The sequence below is a fragment of the Cynocephalus volans genome, chromosome 10 (genome assembly GCF_027409185.1).
Source record: "Cynocephalus volans isolate mCynVol1 chromosome 10, mCynVol1.pri, whole genome shotgun sequence".
Taxonomy (NCBI): domain Eukaryota; kingdom Metazoa; phylum Chordata; class Mammalia; order Dermoptera; family Cynocephalidae; genus Cynocephalus; species Cynocephalus volans.
Window position 1 is genome coordinate 31,911,915 of NC_084469.1, and position 18,415 is coordinate 31,930,329.

The 18,415-nt window shown below is 44.6% G+C and overlaps 1 protein-coding gene across 1 annotated transcript; it reads right to left on the minus strand.

Annotated features, from left to right (window-relative positions):
• Nucleotides 1–216: 216 nt before the first annotated feature.
• XAF1 (XIAP associated factor 1) lies at nt 217–15,174 on the minus strand. Its single transcript, XM_063112866.1, has 8 exons — nt 15,143–15,174; nt 13,526–13,661; nt 12,936–12,992; nt 12,385–12,580; nt 11,102–11,187; nt 1,434–1,775; nt 441–513; nt 217–282 (listed from the first exon to the last, which is right to left on the minus strand). The coding sequence occupies exons 1-7, from the start codon at nt 15,172–15,174 to the stop codon at nt 457–459; spliced, it is 906 nt and encodes a 301-aa protein (XP_062968936.1). The 3' UTR covers nt 217–282; nt 441–456.
• Nucleotides 15,175–18,415: the final 3,241 nt, after the last annotated feature.

Sequence of the window (18,415 nt, forward strand, 5' to 3'; positions counted from 1 at the left end):
CCTCCGTGTCTTTTTTTCTGCTGCTCCCCTTTCTCCGTGCCCTGCTGGGTCCTGCTGTCCTGGCTTCTGCCATCTCTCACCATGGAAAACCTGTGAGCAATCCAAAGAAAGGCAAAGAAGCAGCTTTCAGAAAGGGTGCTTTTATTCTTCAGGGACAAAGTGGGTCCTCTAAGGTGTCCAGGCTGTAGGGCCTAGATGCTAAATCAGAATTCCTGGGCAGAAGAGCTGGAATCTCTTTTTCCCCTCCCCGCTTATCTGTAGCCCTTGGGCAAACCAATATCTCTGTTCAAAAGAAGGAAAATAGTTAGTCCAAACCTCTTCTTTTAAAGCCCAACAAATAAAAATCATCTCTTTTCACATGTAAAGACCAGCACGGAAAGTGAGCAGGAAAGCGAGCAGGAAAGCCAGTGTAAAGATGAAATTTTCTAGATCTGTAGTACCTTTTCTCTTCCAAATCTAGCTGGAATTTCTCGCTTGTTTTCCTTTCAATGAAGCTAACCACAGGCATTTCTCCTAAAGAAATGGATATAAAAAAGGTTCAATATGTTTTAAGTGAGAAGTGCTAGTTTCTGGAATGTCACTGGGTATTGCTGTCTCCTGTTCCCCAGCATGAGCTCCGAGCTGCAGGTGCCCAGAGACTGGGGCGTGATGGAATAGAAAAGGTATGGAACCCACTGAGCCAGGAAGGGTATATGGAAGGCTCGGGACAGTGTTTAATGGAGGCATGTCGTCACTGGGGGGTGGAGGAACAGATGAGAGGACACCCACACTATGGACTCATGCAGCTGTTAAAAAAAAAATGAGCCATGTTGTTTGACATGGAGAAATTTCCTTGAGTATTGCTGAATCATAACATTCAGATACACAGAAATGTGTATAATAGGACTCCAAATGTATATGTTGCATAACAGGGTTGCCAGATAAAATACAGGATACCCAGTTACATTTTAATTTCAGAGAAGCAAACAATCATTACATAGGATGTACTTACACTAAAAAAAAAAATTCTTTGTTTCTCTGAGATTTAGATTTGACTGGATGTCCTATACTTTTACTTGCTAAATCTGGCAACCCTATCTATGGAGAAAAGTGTGGAAGGAAACATACCAAATTGTGGGAGGCAAGAGAAAACGGCACTCCCAGCAAGTACGAAATTAGCCCATTTTTGTAAAATGATATGTTTGTGTTCATATACAGATGCATCAAGAAGTTAGGAGAGGTCGGGCCAGTTAGCTCAGTTGGTTAGAGCACAGCCTTATAACCCCAAGGTTGTGACAGCCACACACACACACACACACACACACACACACACACACACACACACACACACACACACACACACAAAGACAAAAACAGAAGTTAGGAGAAAAGATTTGCTCGTACCCTTTCGTAAGGAGTGTGCGTCAGGTAAGCAGAGAACAGAGGCTGGGTACCTGGTGCTGATTCAGCGTCGGCAGGGGAAGCAGGATGCCACACTGAGAACATCTCCTCAGAATGTCATAGGCTGCCTCATCTTCTCTAGGAGCGGGGGTACTGGGTTTGAGCTCAGACTTCAAAGACAGATTCATGGTTTTACTTTTGCCTCTTGGTGCTCGCTTTGTTGAACTTTCAGAAGGAAGAAGAAATCTGTTTATATTTTTCATCTTTGGACGAACATCTTTCTGCATCATGGAAGTTTGATTTACAGCAGCCTGACTTGAACAGGGTGTAGGAGAAATTTTTGTCTTCCCAAGTGGAAAGTCTTCTTTGGACTCTGAGCTTGGACGACATGTATTCTACAATTGTGAGTAATACATCAAATTAAAAATTAAATTCATCAAATTAAAAAATGACTTCAGCTTTAATGATTGGACAATACAGTAGACTAGATAACCTGAAAACTTTCCACTGCAAACACTTAGAAATGCTGGATAAAATGTGACAAACATTCAATTTAAGTTCATAGCTGACTTTGCAAGACAGAAAGGAAACTCTGAGTTCTGGGAATCAGGGCCTGCTCGGTTGCTATGGTTTGAATGTGTCCCCTCCAAAATTCAGGTGTTGCAATGTGACAGTATTAAAAACTGGGACCTTGATTAGACCATGAGGGCTCCTGCTTTGTGAGCAGGAGTAAGGACCGTATAAAAGAGGCTTCATGCAATGTTTGGCTAACTTGCCCTCCTGCCTTCTGCCATGTAAGGACTCAGCAAGAAGGCCCTCACCAGAGATCAAATGTTGGCACCTTGATTTTGGACTTCCCAGCTTCCAGAACTGTGAGAAATAAATTTCTGTTCTTTATAAATTAACCAGTCTGTGGTATTCTGTTATAGCGGCACAAATGGACTAAGGTACTGGTTAAGCCCATGAGCTGACACTTTGGTTATGGGAGATGTGGGGCCAACCTTTTAACTAGGGGCGTGGATGAGAGAAAAATCCCATCCATATAAGGTGGGAAAATGGAAGTAAGACTTCCCTTCCTCTGCATAAAGTTGGGAACTCTAAACATTAAATTATGGTAGCAAATAGAAAAAAAAAAATTAGCTAATTAGAAAAGGAAAGTGGCAAGGAAGCTTTTTTACCTGGGGCTCGAATTTGAGTGTGGGGAAAAGAAATTTATGCCCGGAAAACTCAAAATCACAGGCTCACAACATTCTTCTATTTGGGTTTCAGATTTACATTAGTCTCCATGGCCTGGGAATCCCCAAACAGAAGAATTAACATAAAAATTGGAACGACTGGCAGAAGCAATCACAAAGTTAGTCTGGAGGGTACATAATCTCAAAATAGGCCATACAGGATTCTCACAGGTAGAATTCTTATTTATTTATTTATTACTAATATTCATGAGATACAAAGCTGATTGTCCCCCCTCCTGTCCATGATGTGGGGGCCAGAGTCATACTGGGGGCACATCCATTACCAGAAATTACTTTTGTACCCCTTGTCCCCTTCCAATTATCCCCCAAGCTCCCTCCCCTTCTCTGTCTCCCCTCAACTCCAATTCGTAGCCCTAGGAATGTTCCCTCCCTCTGTTGGATCACGGCACTACTGTGGTCTTTCTTTCCTGCCTTCCTTTCTCTCTTAGCTCCCACATATGAGTCAGCACATGTGGTATTTATCCCTCTGTGCTTTGCTTGTTTCACTCAACATAAGTTTCTCCAGGCTCATCCATGTTGTTGCAAATGGGAGTATTTCATTCTTTTTTATGGCAGAGTAGTATTCCATAGTGTATATATACACCACAGTTTCCTTATCCAATCATCCATTGATGGACATTTAGGTTGGTTCCATATCTTGGCTACTGTAAACAGAGCTGCAGTAAACATGGGAGTGCAGGTATCTCTTCAACATGATGATTTCCATTCCTTTGGATATATACCCAGAAGAGGGGTTGCTGGATCATATGGAAGATCTATCTGTAGTTGTTTGAGAAACCTCCATACTGTTTTCCAAAGTGGTTGTACTAATTTACAGTCCTACCAACAGTGCAGCACTGTTCCCTTCTCTCCACACCTTTGCCAGCATTTGTTATTCACTGTCTTTTTGATTATAGCCAGTCTACCTGGAGTGAGGTGGTATCTCAATGTGGTTTTAATTTGCATTTCCCTGATGACTAGTGATGTTGAGCATTTTTTCATGTATCTGTTGGCCATTTGTATGTCTTCCTTTGAAAAATGTCTATTCAGCTCCTTTGCCCATTTTTTAATTGGTCCATTTACTTTTTTACTGTATAATTGCTTGTGTTCTATGTATATTCTGGATATTAGTCCTTTGTCGGATGCATAGTTGGCAAAAATTTTCTCCCACTCTGTAGGTTGTCTTTTCACTCTGTTGATTGTTTCTTTTGCTGTGCAGAAATTTTTTAGTTTAATATAGTCTCATTTGTCTATTTTTTCTTTTGCTGCTTGTGCTTTCAGGCTCATGTTCATAAAGCCTGTGCCCAGACCTAACTGCTGAAGTGTTTCACCTATATTTTCCCTTAGTAATTTTACAGTTTCAGGTCTTATACCTAGGTCTTTAATCCATTTTGAGTTGATTTTAGTGTATGGTGAGAGATGCATATCTAGTTTCATTCTTCTGCATATGGATTTCCAGTTTTCCCAGCACCACTTGTTGAAGAGACAATCTTTTCCCCAATGTAGATTTTTGTTGACTTTGTCTAATATCAGATGGCTATAAGCCGGAGGAGTAATTTCTGGGTTCTCAATTCTACTCCACTGGTCAGAATGTCTATTTTTATACCAGTACCATGCTGTTTTTGTTACCACAGTTTTGTAGTATAATTTGAAATCAGGCAGAGTTATGCCTCCGGCTTTGTTTTTTTTTTGCTTAGGATTGCTTTGGCTCTTTGGGGTCTTTCATTTTTCCATATGAAAGTTAAGATTGTTTTTTCCATTTCTGTGAAGAATGTCATTGGTATTTTGATGGGAATTGCATTGAATCTGTAGATCGCTTTGGGTAGTATAGACATTTTCACAATGTTAATTCTTCCAACCCAGCAGCATGGAATATCTTTCCATCTTTTTGTGTCTTCTTAATTTCTTTCAGAAGTGGTTTGTAATTCTCATTGTAGAGGTCTTTCATCTCCTTGGTTAAATTGATCCCTAGGTATCATATTTTTTTGGTGACAGTTGTAAATGGGCTTACTTTCTTTGTTTCTCTTTCTGTTAATTCATTATTTGAGTATATAAATGCTACTGATTTGGGGGCATTTATTTTGTATCCTGCAACATTACTGAAGTTATTAACTAGCTCTAGGAGTTTTTTGATAGAGTCTTTAGGTTTTTCCCTATATAGCATCATGTCATCTGCAAATAGGTAAAGTTTGACTTCATCTTTTCCAATCTGGATTCCCTTTATTTCTTTCTCTTGCCTGATTGCTCTAGCTAGTACCTCCAGTACTATGTTGAATAGAAGTGGTGAGAGTGGACATTGTTGTCTTGTTCCTTTCCTTAAGGGGAATGCCTTCAATTTTTCCCCACTCAGAATAATACTGGCAGTGAGCTTGTCATAAATGGCTTTTATAGTGTTATTTTCCTTCTATACCTAATTTGTAGAGATTCGTTATCATGAAGGGATGTTGAATTTTGTCAAATGCTTTTTCAGCATCTACTGAGATGATCATATGGTCTTTGTCCTTGAGCTTGTTGATGTGATGTATCACATTTATTGACTTTTGTATGTTGAACAATCCTTGCATCCCTGGGATGAACCCCACTTGATCATGGTGTATAATTTTTTTAAATATGTCGCTATATTCTAATTGCTAATATTTTTCTGAGGATTTTAGCATCTAGGTTCATCAAGGATATTGGCCTGTAATTTTCTTTTTTTGTTGTGTCTTTATCTGGTTTTGGTATCAGAGTTATGTTGGCCTTATAGAATGAGTTTGGGAGAGTAGCATCTGTTTCAATTGTTTGGAACAGTTTCATGAGAATTGGTATTAACTCCTCTTTAAAAGTTTGATAGAATTCAGCTGTAAAGCCATCCGGACCCAGACTTTTTTTGTTGGATGATTGCTAATTACCGCTTCAATCTCCTTGCTTGTTATTGGTCTGTTCAGGTTGTCTTTCTCTTCTTGGTTCAGTCTTGGTAGTTTATATATGTCTAAAAACTTTTCCATATCTTCCAGATTTTCAAATTTGTTGTCATACAGTTGTTTATAATCGTTTCTAATGATTCTTTATATTTCTGTGGTGTCAGCTGTAATGTCTCCGTTTTCATTTCCAATTTTTGTTATTTGGGTCTTCTCTCTCCTTTTCTTCTCACAGGTAGAATTCTACCAAATAGAAACTCACAGTCCAAAATTACAAACACACAGGGAGGCAATCCACCTTAAGGTAGAATCACAGACACAACCAGTAGGATGATTAGCCTCCAAAAAGTTCAGATAATAAAACTATAAGATAGAGACTATAAAATAAATTAAAGTGATTAAAACAGAGAAAACAAGAAGACTCTATGAAAATAGAATATGCAAATTAAAAAAAACAGACATAGAACTTCTAGAAATGAAAAATACAGACATTGAACCTCAACAGATAGGTTAAAAACAGCAAATTAAATGTGGCCAACAAAGGAATGAACTTGAAGATAGACTTGAGAAAATTACCACAATATAGGAGAGAGAAATAAAGAGAGAAAATGTGAAAGGTTAAGAAACATGAAGCTATATAATAAGAAGACCTAATATACATCTAATATGCTCCTGAGGAAGAGTTAGGAGAATGTTGGAGAGCTGGGGAGTGTTGGGGATTCAAGGAGATAGTAGATGAGAATTTTTCAGAAATGATTAAGAATATAAATCTTTAGATTCAGTAAGGAGGAATCCTGAGCAGAAGAAAAAAACCCCACATTTGAGTACATTGTTCTGAGCAGGATGAATAAAAATAAACCCACTCTTAGATACGTTACAGTGAAACCATGGAAGATCAAAGGCAAAGAGGATCTTCAAATCAACCAAAGGAATTTGATTATCTACAAAGGAATGGCAATTAGACTGAAAGCAGACTCACTAACAACCATAACAGAGGCAGAAGACAGGGACTAATCAAAATACTATGAAAATAGCTCTTAATCTAGAATTTGATATCCAGCTAAACTATCATTCAAGAATGCAGGAAAAAAGGCAACTAAAGATTTACTACTTACAGGTTCTTGCTGAGAGAGCTACTAAGATGTATTTCAGGAAGAGAGAAATCTTACCCAGAAGGGAAGCTTGAAGTCTAAGCAAGAATGTGAGCAAAGACAAGGGTAAACTTGTGAGTATATCCAAACAGACATGAATTGCCTAAAATAACAGTAATAATACAGTTGGCCCCCATTTACCCAGGTTCCACATCAGTGGATTCAACCAACCACAGAAAGAAAATATTAAAAAAAGAAAAACCAATAAAAAATAACAATACAACAATAAAAAGTAATATAAATTTAAAAGATAAGTATTTACAACTATTTACATAGTGTTTACATTGTGTTGGGTATTATAAGTAATCTAGAGATGATTTAGAGCAAATGGGAGGATGTGTGGTTTTAGGCAAGTACTGTGCCATTTTATATCAGAGACCTGAGCATCTGCAGATTTTGGTATCTGCAGGGTCCTAGAACCCAACCACTGTGGATACCAAGGGATGACTGGTAATGACTAAAGAGGGGTAGTATGAAAACAAGGTGGAACAAAAGTCTGGCAGCATTTCCACATAAGATGGGGGTAGAGGGTCAGAGTTAATGTTCTCAAATCCATATATTGTTTGTAAGGAGGATAGAGATAATGATGAATTTTAGACTTTATTAAGTCAAACATTCAAATTAAAATGCTAAGGGTAACTGCTAAAATAACAGAAATAGAATGTAAAAATTGACAAATCAGTAGAAAAGAAGAAAGAGAATAAAGAAAACTTGCTCAATGCAACTGAAGGCAAAAGCAGCCACAGCAGAAATAAACAAGCACCGTAAATGGAAGGGCTGGAAAAGGTAGTAGAAAATAATTAGGAATATCATTGGGAGTGAGGAAGCTATTGTGATTAAGTAAGAAAATGACCATATTTCAAAGATATTAAAGAATGATGGGTGAAATAACAGAGTATCATGGATTTGCTTTAAAATACTTCAGAAAAAAAAAGGGTAGATGAAACAAATGTGGAAAGTTTTTGATTATTGTCATATCTGGGAAATGACATGGGCTTATTGTATTAGTTCTCTACTTTCATTTTTAGGAAAATTTTTGTAATGATAAAAACATTGAGATGGTAGATAGATTCTATAGCCATCCAAGCTCTCATTTTCAGGCATATAAGATCTAAAAATTTGCCTCCCATGCTTTCTTTCTCGAGACACTTTTTGATGATATGTTCTATCAAACAAGGAGTAAACCAAAAAAGAGAAAGACCTGACCTGAGATATGGGGAACAGAACTCCAGTACTGGGGAGAGTGGGAGAAATTCCCAGAATGACAGCTACTCATCAGACGTGGGAATAATGTGCCCCCAAAATGAAATGGATAGAATAGCTGATGTGTTTCATTGTACTGAGGGGGAATTTTCAGATCTGGTAGAGAGTTTTAGGGATGATTTAGTGATAAGTATCTAGAAAGGGAAGCAAGTGAAAAATTGAAGCAATTATTTGCTCCATGGGCAAAGCTGTGGCAGAGAGAATACCATTTCAGATTACGTTTAAGACGTTTAAGACGTCTCTCAAGCATTCATCTGAAGGTGCTGAGCAGGTGGTTATATATGAGTCTAGAGTCCAGACTGAAATATAAATTAGGGACTAGACTGCCTACATATGGCATTTTTTAAAACTGGGAGATTGAATGAAATTATTGAGGTAGTGAATATAGGTTCAGACCCGAGACTGAGCCATGGATCCCCCCAAGATTAAGAGTTTGGGGAGCTAGAGAAGGAGAGACCACTGAGATCACTGAATGCCAGGAGAGTGTGGTGCCCTGGGAGCCAAGAGAGTGAATTGAGGGGGAGGAAGAGAGGAATACTGGCATTAAACGCTCCTCATAAATTGAGGGCTGAGAACTGAGCCTTGGATTTAGCAATGGGAAGGTCCCTGGTGATTTTTACAAGAGTAGTTTTGGTGGAGTCGGGGGGTGGGTGGGTGGGCACAGTAGCCAGACTGGAGTAGGTAGAAGACTAGGAGAAGAAGAAACGGGGACAGTGACTACAGACAACTGATTTGAATGTTTTGCTACAAAGGGGAACAAAGAAACACAATGGTAGGGGGCAGGAAATGGGATCAAGAAAGTATTTTTGTTTTTCTGTTTTTGGGTCACTTAACATAAAGACTGAGAACCATAAAACCACCTAGCAGGAGGGCACTTCCATAAGTTCATGGAAAGATTCTTAATATCCTTTAAATTTATTTTTTCACGAACTTTTTGAAGTACCCTTATATACATGATTCCATCCCTAATTTTCAAATAATTAAAAAAAAGAGGATGCTTTTCATGCAAGGCCAAAGAGAGTGCCATTGATGTAAGTATTTGTTAGTGTGTTACCCCTTTAAAAACTTGTCATAACAAATATTAGAATGTAGTGAACAGTTTTGAGACTTGGTCCTCGCCTATGTGTACAGCTCATGTAACCTCTCCTTGTTGCAGGAGAGAGCGGGGGATTGCTGGCGTGGTACAGAGGTGACCTTGTGTAGGCAAGAGAGGAGAGGTGCAGCACAGCGTGGGGCATGCGCTTTATTTAGGTAGGAACACAGAAAGCTCCATGGTAACCGGTGGGAAGCCAGAATTTGTGAGTGTGATGCTGGTAAGCTCTAGTGTCGAGTGGTCATGGACGTCCTCTTTTCATGAAGAAGAGGATTAATCACTCTCCCCAATTTCTTGAAAAGAAGAAAGAAGCTCAGGGAGGTTGCAGAGCCAGTCCGTGGCAGAGCAGAACTAAAATTCAGCGTTTCTGAACACACGTCCTGATCCATGTTAGGTAGAGCTCCCCACCTCCCTTCCGCCTTCACGTAAGGGTGTACGTGTAGGTGTCCTTGGTTACCGGTCTGAGCATTTTGAAGGGCAGGGCCAGCTTCACTCTTGTCTTGGTGCTCACCAAGTGTCTTCTGATTCTAACAGAAGACACGGGCCACTTATGTCATAGAATAAGCATCGGTGTGAAGGAAAACTCATTGACAGGTGATTTCAATGTGCAGTTGAGAGTCACTTGGCTGGGGCAGCGCTTCTCAGACTTGAAACAGCTGGGGAATCTCAGGACCCTGCATATTTTGCTTGAGCATTTTTAGAGGAGGGCCTGGGAGTCTGCATTTCGAACAAGCTCCAGGTGATGCTGATGCTGCTGGTCCACAGACCACACTTCAAAAAGCAAGGAGCGGGCCAGACCCTGGCTCACTTGGGAGAGTGCAGTGCTGATAACACCAAGGCCACGGGTTCGGATCCCTATATAGGGATGGCCGGTTTGCTCACTTGGGAGAGCGTGGTGCTGACAACACCAAGTCAAGGGTTAAGATCCCCTTACCAGTCATCTTTGGAAAAAAAAAAAAAAGCAAGGAGCTGGTAGGTGGAAACAACCCAGAGGTTTGTCGAGAGATGGATGGATAAACTCAATGTGGTATGACCATAAAAAGGCCACACAAGGAATAAAGTGCTGATCCATGTTACAACTACATCATGGGTAAATCTTGAAAACGTTATGTTAAGTGAAAGAAGCCAGTCACATAAGACCACATACAGGATTCCATTTATATGAAATATCCAGCATAGGAAGATCCATGGGGATAGAAATCAGATTAGTGTTTGCCAGGGGCTGGAAAGTGGGGAGTGGGAGTAGATGCTAATGGGCACAGGGTTTCTTTTTGGGGTGATAAAAATGTTCTGAAACTAGATTGCACATCATTGTGAATGTACTAACTGTCACTAATGGTAAATTTTATGTTATATGTATTCTACCACAGTAATAAAAAAGCAAAGAACAGGATCATCTCTAAGGTCTCTTTAATTTCGATATTCTATAGTTCTATGAATTGAAGGGTTAAGAAAGGTAAACAGCTCCCTGCCCAAGGAGGAGGAAATGAGTTCCTTCGAGAGAAGCCTTGATAAGTTTCCCAGATGGAAAATGCTCTATGACTGGTCACAGCAATGCACTCAAAGGTGCTTATGGCTATGGAGGGAAGGGTATGAGAATGTTCCCAGGCAAAATCAATCAATCAATGAGTTGCATCATTGCACCTCTCCAGAGTCTCCTTTGTGTACCCAGCCCTGACACCAGGAAGATGGGAAGAGTTGTTCAGTTTTACCATGGAACTCACGGTCTAATAGAGAAGACTCCCGTATGGGGTAGAAAACAATAAGGAAGGCTCTATCGAGGACCAACTTGCACTGTCAGGCCCTGAAGGTTGGAGATGGTCAGAGGTGACCAGGGATATCGACAGTGGGCAGGGAGGCTCCTTAAAAGACTGGAGACAAATGCAGACCAATGACGTATGCTAAATTAGCCTAAAGCAACTCACTAAAATCCCTTTTTGAACAAAGCAAAAAAGAAATATGGGAATCTCTAATATCCATGCTATGTAAAATTGGGCTCAGAATCTGCCTTTCATATCACACTTTTCAGAATATGGACTAGCTGTTGGCACCATCAGAAAATTAATAATTGCTACTCACCAGATGGTGGGAATACTTATTTCCTGGAATCATCTGGTTGCAATGATGACAGTAGATTTCCCTTTCAGGAGCTGAAATTTTCTTCCCTGAATAAGTACAGAAACAGCACCACAAATGATTGCCCTTGACAATGGCTAGCTCAGTTCTCCCATGACTGCCTACATGGCCTATTCTCACGAGCATGAACTGCTCCAGGCCGGCCTGGCCTTGAGTTTCCTGCACTGCCAGGGTCCTCGGCCACACAGGTAACCCTTGGCCAAATCACCCACATCTTTTCCTTTATGGCCACAGATATGCACTCCGGGCAGCACACACCCTGATAAAGACATTTTCCTGGAGAAGGATTGGTGTCTAAGGAGATGAAGGGAGCCGTAACCATAGATCCAGTCCTGTCCAATCTGACTGCTCTTTCATGCCACCAGTTTCCAAGCTTTGTGATCAAACCAGGTGTTGATTGTACACATCTTTGTTGATTGTGTTCAAGCTGTGTTGTGTTGTGTTGTGTTGTGTTGATGCCCAGCCATGCTGGAATGAAGGACGTGTACACAAATCTCACACTTTCCACTTTTTCACTGGCCAATTTTGACCTTGAGTAGAGTATTTACCAGGAAAGATTTATTGTCTAAGAGATTTTAGGTTCTCACCACATGTTGTCACATTACCAAAATAAACAGTGAAGTCATCAAAAGATCTGTCACACAGATAGCTGTGTCCTTAGTAAATATACCCTCATAAGGAGGTAATTGGGGTAAGAGAACATAAAATGGCACAGGAGACCCACACATAGGCCCAAAGGTCAGGAGCTGCAGCTAGCTCCCTTCTGCCCATTGCAGATGGTGGAAATCACTCTGGGTTTGGTGCCAGGATACTTGGGTGTCCAGCCTTATTTCCACCTCTGGCAAGCCCCTGCTTCATTCTGTGTGCAGGTGTCTCATCTGTGAAAGTAGGCAGGTGAGCCTCACCAGGCCAGGATTGCACTGGAGCAGTTCAAAAAAAGCCTCCTATTCTCTAGGGCTGCCCACACCTCCTCACCCATCTGCATGGTTCCCAGGCTCCCACCCCTGTCCTCTTGGTCTTCCTGGACCTGACATCTGAAAACCATGGCGGACACACAAGGCCACTCTAATGCATGGGCTAGAAGTAGAATGGCCAGGTGACTTGAGACATACACAGCTAATATCCTTGTCATCTGTCCTGTTGAGAGCTCCCCTTCCCTGCATCCCATCCAGGAGAGGCTCTGGCCCTTGAAGCATCCCTCTGCTTCCCCAGCCTGTGTTGCTCACCTTTCCTGAGCAGGGCCTGTTCGCTCCGACAGGTGACTTTGTGGTCGGCCAGCACTCGGAGTGTGATGAACTGTTCGCAGTCTGGGCAGAGCACTGTCCGGGTGCCACAGTGGTTCTCGTGGACCTCCAGCGTGCTGAGGCGCACAGCCAGCTCGCAGAACTTACACTCAACGGGGCGCTCCTGGCATTCCTTAGCCTGCGGGAGGCAGCGGGATGTGCATGGTCACTGGTCCCTTTGGCTGCAGGCAGCTCAGAGACATGAGCCCATATCTCTGGAGAACTGAAGCCAGTAAGAGAAAGCAGACAAGAAGGGCCAGAGTGGGGGACTGTCCTTGGGGAATACAAGCTCTCTTGGACACATGGACCGAGGAAAGCCCTCCTGACCAGCATCTGGGGACAGGAGGTCCTGTGTCCCTGGGGTAGGCTAGTTCTGCACTGCTCTCCCAGCCTACTAGGGCGAGAGGAGACTGGTCAATGGAAATATTTATAACTGGCCTCCCCACCCCTCCCCTTTCCAGGGTTGGCCCCCTTGGCTATAAAAGGACCCTCACCTCATGAAGTCCCAGCAAGGGCTTCTGCACGCTCTGCTGACACATCGCACACCTGACCTAAACACAGAGATGGACGTGGGTTCCGTGGCACCGCGGCCTTCCCCACATCCACCACAGCCCATGGTGTCCCGGGTCTGGGTCCCTGGGCTCCTGGAAGACAGGGGTCAGTTATGGCTACTTTGGTCTCCTTCTAGCATTTGCCAAACCAGCGTGAGATGAAGTGGATGCCTGAGCTTGAGGATCTCCAGAAAGACAGATGAGGGGCCCCAGAAGGGACTGACACAACACAGCAGGAAGTCTCGGGCTTAGGGGCCTTCTAGGGCCCCCCTTCCCCTCCTGCTTCCTCTCCTCACAAATCTCAAAAGAACATTCAACCTTTCCCGAAGCAGGGACCCCTTGCCTTGGCCAGACCCATAACCTTGTTGGGAAAGGACTGAAAATGGGAAACTGGGGTAGACGCAGTTGAGCATGAGAAAGGCAGGACGACCCGGGCCTTCAGCAGATGGCGTGGAGCGTGCAGGGGCTGGACGGCCACACCTCCCGTGCAGCCCCCGCCCTGCCACCGGCCTCGTCCCTCCCACCCTGCTCACCTGCTGGTGCCTGTCCTTGCAGTGCTCATCCATCCTTGCCTTCAAGACGGGCTCCTCACACTCCGGGCACTGGACTAGGAACCGCAGGCAGTGGGCCTCATGGAGAGCAAAGTGGGAAGAGGCCACGCTTCTCTTGCTGTGGACCAAGGGGGAAGAAAGACAGGCTTATTTTTCATGGTATAAAACGTGGAGCCATGTTTCACCCCCAGGGCTGGATCTTTGAGGACCTGCAGCGGTGGAAACATGAGCACACAGCCTGCCCTGATCAGAGTGCTGCCCCCTAATCACAACAGTGCAACATCACAAGGTCCCAGTGAGGCGTTCCTACATTGCTGGGGCCGGGAGGGACCACGAGGGGCACAAGACTTTTTTGGGGGGTGATGGATAACTTATCTTGATGAGGGGGACGTTTTCGCAGGTGTTTATATATGTCAAAATGTGTCAAATGGCACACTAAAAATGTGCAGTTTATTCTATGTTAATTATGCTTCAGCAAAGCTCTTTTAAGAATGAAATAACAAGTATCAGATTTTCTCAGATGTGTGTTCTGGTTTTCTGCTGCTCCTGGGGCCCACAGCCAGTTAGAGATGCAGCCCCGCCATGCCCGTGCTCCCGAGGCCCACGCCCGCATCCAGAGTCTGCAAAGCGAGAGCTGCCTGCGTCTGGGAGAGTGAGAGGTCGAGGCTGCCCTCTCCCCACCCCAGATTCACCTGTGCTAACCCACAGAGAGCCCCCCAGGCCCTTCTGGAGGCTTCCACGCCTCCCACTTCCTGGGCAGGGCGTTTTCTCTAACAATCCTCCTCCCCAAGAAATGCCTCCTGTGGTCTCCATCAAGCCTCCTGTAGCAGCTTGGGAGGGAAGACTCAGTGGCTGTAGCTCTAGAGGCCAAACGACAGGAGAGGTGCACACCCAAGTCCCCAAGTGTTCGGCCCATGGGGTATGGCTGAGGGGGAGGCAAAGCCTTGATACCCCTGGTCTGAAGGAGCTCTTCCTTCCACGCTGTCACTGTCCTTCCTCAAGCCTTTGGCTCTTGGCTTTTCCCCTCCTCTTGGCCTGCCTCCTGTCCCCACAGCTGGTTCAGAGACCAGAGATCTAGAAGGGTCTGGCTGGAGCAAAGTTCTCTGGTTCCTTCCAGAGTGAAGGTCTTCAACAGGCCAGGGTCCCCTCAGTTAGAGGTGCGGCTGTGGCCCCTGCTCTGTCCTCCCTGCCCCACCCCACAGCTCCCTCTCAAGGTAAGGGTGGGAGAGTCCTGCGGAATCCCCAGGCTCCTTTCTTTTAAAGACTAAGAACCCAGAATTAGGACCCAAGATGTGACAAGTGTGAGTAGCCCAGTAGGGATAATGAACCTGGCTTTTTGGATTCAGGACTGTCCCAGGAAGCCTAAAATTTTGGGGGTGGCAGGGCAGGGGACAGGGGGATGCAGTGAAGTTAAGGTAATGCTGGCCACCCTCGCCTGGGGATGTATAGGCTCAACCTTCCTATCCTAGGGGCTCATGGTCCAGCCACCGACCCTCCGGGTATTTTTATGCATGGACCGTCTCTTCAGAAACAGCTTTACCGTATCTGTCCCTCTCACTAGCCAGCCTCGGGTGACTGCTGGAGAAAGCGCCTTCTTACCAGTTCTTGCACACCCAGAAGTCTCCCTCCATGTTCTGGTCTTTGGAGGCTTTCTGTTGAGTTTCGTTTCTTGCAGACGAGAAAGCAAAACTGAAAGCATTCCAGCAGCCCAGCCCACAGCTGCGGAGAGGGAGGGCATTTTCAGAATTCTCAGCCCAGGATTGCTCCGAAGTTCCTGGTAGCTCGACACTCCCAGGAAGCCCCTCTGCAGCCCGGCCAGCCCCTGCCAGCCCCTGCCAGCCCCTGCCAGCCCCTGCCGTCTCCCTCAGCCAGTGCTTGTCTACACCCTGAGGGTGTGAGCCAGAGGCCAGTGGCCTCTCTGGGCTTCACTCCATCTGGGTCTCCATCCCCTTTCCAAACCTCCCATCTCTTCCCATGTCTCCTGCTCTTCTCTGGTCCTTCCTCTGCAGGAAGGTGTGTCTTGCCTGGAATGGCCATAAGGATGGGAGATCTGAGTTCGAATCCTAACATTGTAATTAACTGGCAACTTGAGTCACCTGAGCCTTTCTGGGTTTCCATGTTTCCTCATTTGTTGGACTACCCTGGGGACCTGGGTGACTTAAGGAGTCCAGGTGCTCCCAGAAATTGTGTGCAAAAATGCCTTCATGTGAGTACGTGCTTTTGCCTGAGGAGGCACAAATGTTTTTAGTGGACTCTAAAGGGGTCCACGACCCCAGACAGTTATGAACAAAAGGACAAGTTGACCTAAAGTTTTGAGATTCAACACAACCAAGTTCTGTTGATGGCAACACACATCCAGAATCCTGTATGCACAATTGAATCAAGTGAATACGGAACATTTGCAAGTTGGTCTACTTGTGTTTGTTCTTTGCACAAGAAGAGGCAGAGTGTGATTAGTTAAATAAAAACAGTAAAACGGTGTATCTAATAGCTCAATGAGGATTGAAAAAATTGCCAAATAATTGCTTCCCCATTAGAAAGACTTGGATATTATATACTCCGTGCCGAATTTTTAAAAGGGGATTTAATGTATGTTCCTGTTTTCCAATGTTATTTATAAAATAATCAAGCCAGTCTTTAATTAGCTTCAATATTCACCTTTATTATTTATAAACCCAATTAAGATATTACTGTGGACTTAGAGAATATTGACTGTGGTTTTACACATTTGTCTAAGCATTTTCACGTATTTCAACTTTAGCAAGCACATCATATACATAGCTTTACAACAGCTGTTAAATACACAGCAGCTTGTCAGTAGTACGTGAAGTTCATCCTGATGTTCAGAATGTCAGAATTCCAAAAGGGACCACTGTGATGAGGATGGGTAATAATTGCTTGAAGCACATAGCATGGGACCCAGACATTTATTGGGGCTCTTGGTGCTGGGGGTGGGAGGACAGTCGCTTCCAAACTTGTCTGCACATTGGAATCGCTTGGGGGAACTTAGAGAAAACCAGGGATGCCTACCCAACCCTGGAGAGTGTGATTTCACTGCTCCGGCATGTGGTCTGAGCTCGGAGTTTTTGTTTTGTTTTGTTTTGTTTTGTTTTTTTTATAAGGTCTCAGGTGATTCTAACATGCAGAGAAGTTGGCAGCCACTGGGGTAGGAAGGAAATACTGTGCTGGAAGTCAGGTGTTCTGAGTTCCAGGGCCAGCACTGTGACTCAAGCCTTTGGCTCTTGACTTTGCATCTGCAGAATAAGGGGATGGGAGTAGATGTTACTGAAGATCCTCGAAGTGGAGAGGTGTTGGGTGGACAGATCTTGGCACTCATGGAAGAAAGACTGGGCCTGAAAAGTGTTGCTGCCAAGAGGAGAGCCAGGGTTAGTATGTGAGAGTCCCAGGGGGCTCTGAGCTTCCTTCCAGTTGAGCTACTGTGTCCCTGGATGACCTGTCAGGGATGGATGGGGAGCCAGCCCCAGAAGCAAGGCTGGAAGGGTCTAGGATGCGGTCAGTACCTGGCTCTTGTGTCTCTGGGGAAGAGCAAGCTCCCCCTGTGGGTGAGCTCACGGGGAGACCCCCAAGCCAAGGTGCAGATAAGCTCTTCATCGGAGCCGGCCCTGGGTAGCACGTGGTGGGACTGGGGTGCTGCGGGGATGTGGGAACGGGATATGGAAGCTGCTTACATTCCCCACCTGGCTTGGGAGACTCGCTCTAGTGTATAGCCCCCCTGGGGTCCTTCAAGTTTTCCCAGACCCCAGAAACAGCTGTGCTAACAGAAGGACTCCAAAGCACTGTCTTGAGCAATGGCAAGCAGGCTTGGGCAATGCCTCTGAAGTCTGCTGATGGGGTGGGAACAGCCTAGGAAAATGCCCAGACATGGGCTCCAGCCTCCAGGCAGACCTTAAACTCCAGGTCTCAAAATGAGAGACAGTGTGTGGTAATTATAATGATCAAAATGATAGGAGGTAATAGCGAATGACTGCTTCAACATTTTCTATGTTCCAGGCATTAGACTAAGCATTTTACAGGTATCATCTTTGTTTTAATCTGCCTAACAGCTCTAGTGTGAGGGTTACTTGCTCCATTTTGCAGCTATAGAAATGGAGACAGAGAGGTGAAGAAAGTTGCTCAGGGTCACGCAGGGAATGTCAGAGCTGGTTGATCTGACACAGGTGTCTATTACCTAACCAAGACCCCATCTGCCTTGTTTGACAGCCAGTGGTGGGGGGGATCACTGAGCCAACAGAGACCAGGGTTGGCATCCTGGAGTCCTTTCCTCATCAGCTGGCCACGTGTCCTCATCCCTCTGACCTTCGCCTGCCACCATGTCTTTCTCCGGGCAGTCTGTGACTACCAACCGTAATAAAGAACAAAGAGCTTGGACACACTGTCACCTGCTGAGATGCCCGGGATGGGGGTGCTGGTGGCAGAGATGTAAAGAAGCATGCCTAGGTGGGGCATCTTAGAGGACAGGAATCCATGACAGGGGCATAGGGCTGGAATTAGAATTTTCCTAATTTTCTTCCAAGATGTTTCCTCTGGTAGTCAGTCTCGCCCCTGCACACCCCTTCCCTCACCTATCAAAACTCCAGCCGTTCTTCAAGATGACCTCCTGTGCTTGCACTGATGTCGGACCTAGCTCCTTTGCCTCTGGTTACGGGTAGTTGCTTGTCTGTGTCACCCAAACGTGTCCTTACCTACCCGCAGGTGTAGGTGATTTGAGTGCAAGCTCTTTCTGACCCATCACCTCCTGCATTCCTGGAGGTACCCGTGTGCTTTGTGCCTCACAGGCAGTCAAGTGCTGCACTGTACCTTGCAGTAGTGGGCAGTCAAATGGTAGCTGACCCTAATGGCTGTGAAGGGAGC

Bases quoted from the DNA above. Each gene is read 5' to 3' on its own strand.
- XAF1 (XM_063112866.1), bottom strand. From the start codon at position 15,174: ATGGAGGGAGACTTCTGGGTGTGCAAGAACTG. The intron at 12,581-12,935 runs GTGAGGGTCCTT...TGCCTCCCGCAG, and splicing joins CCTTGCTGGGACTTCATGAG to GCTAAGGAATGCCAGGAGCG. The intron at 1,776-11,101 runs GTGAGTAGCAAT...TCACAATTGTAG, and splicing joins ATAAGTATTCCCACCATCTG to AATACATGTCGTCCAAGCTC.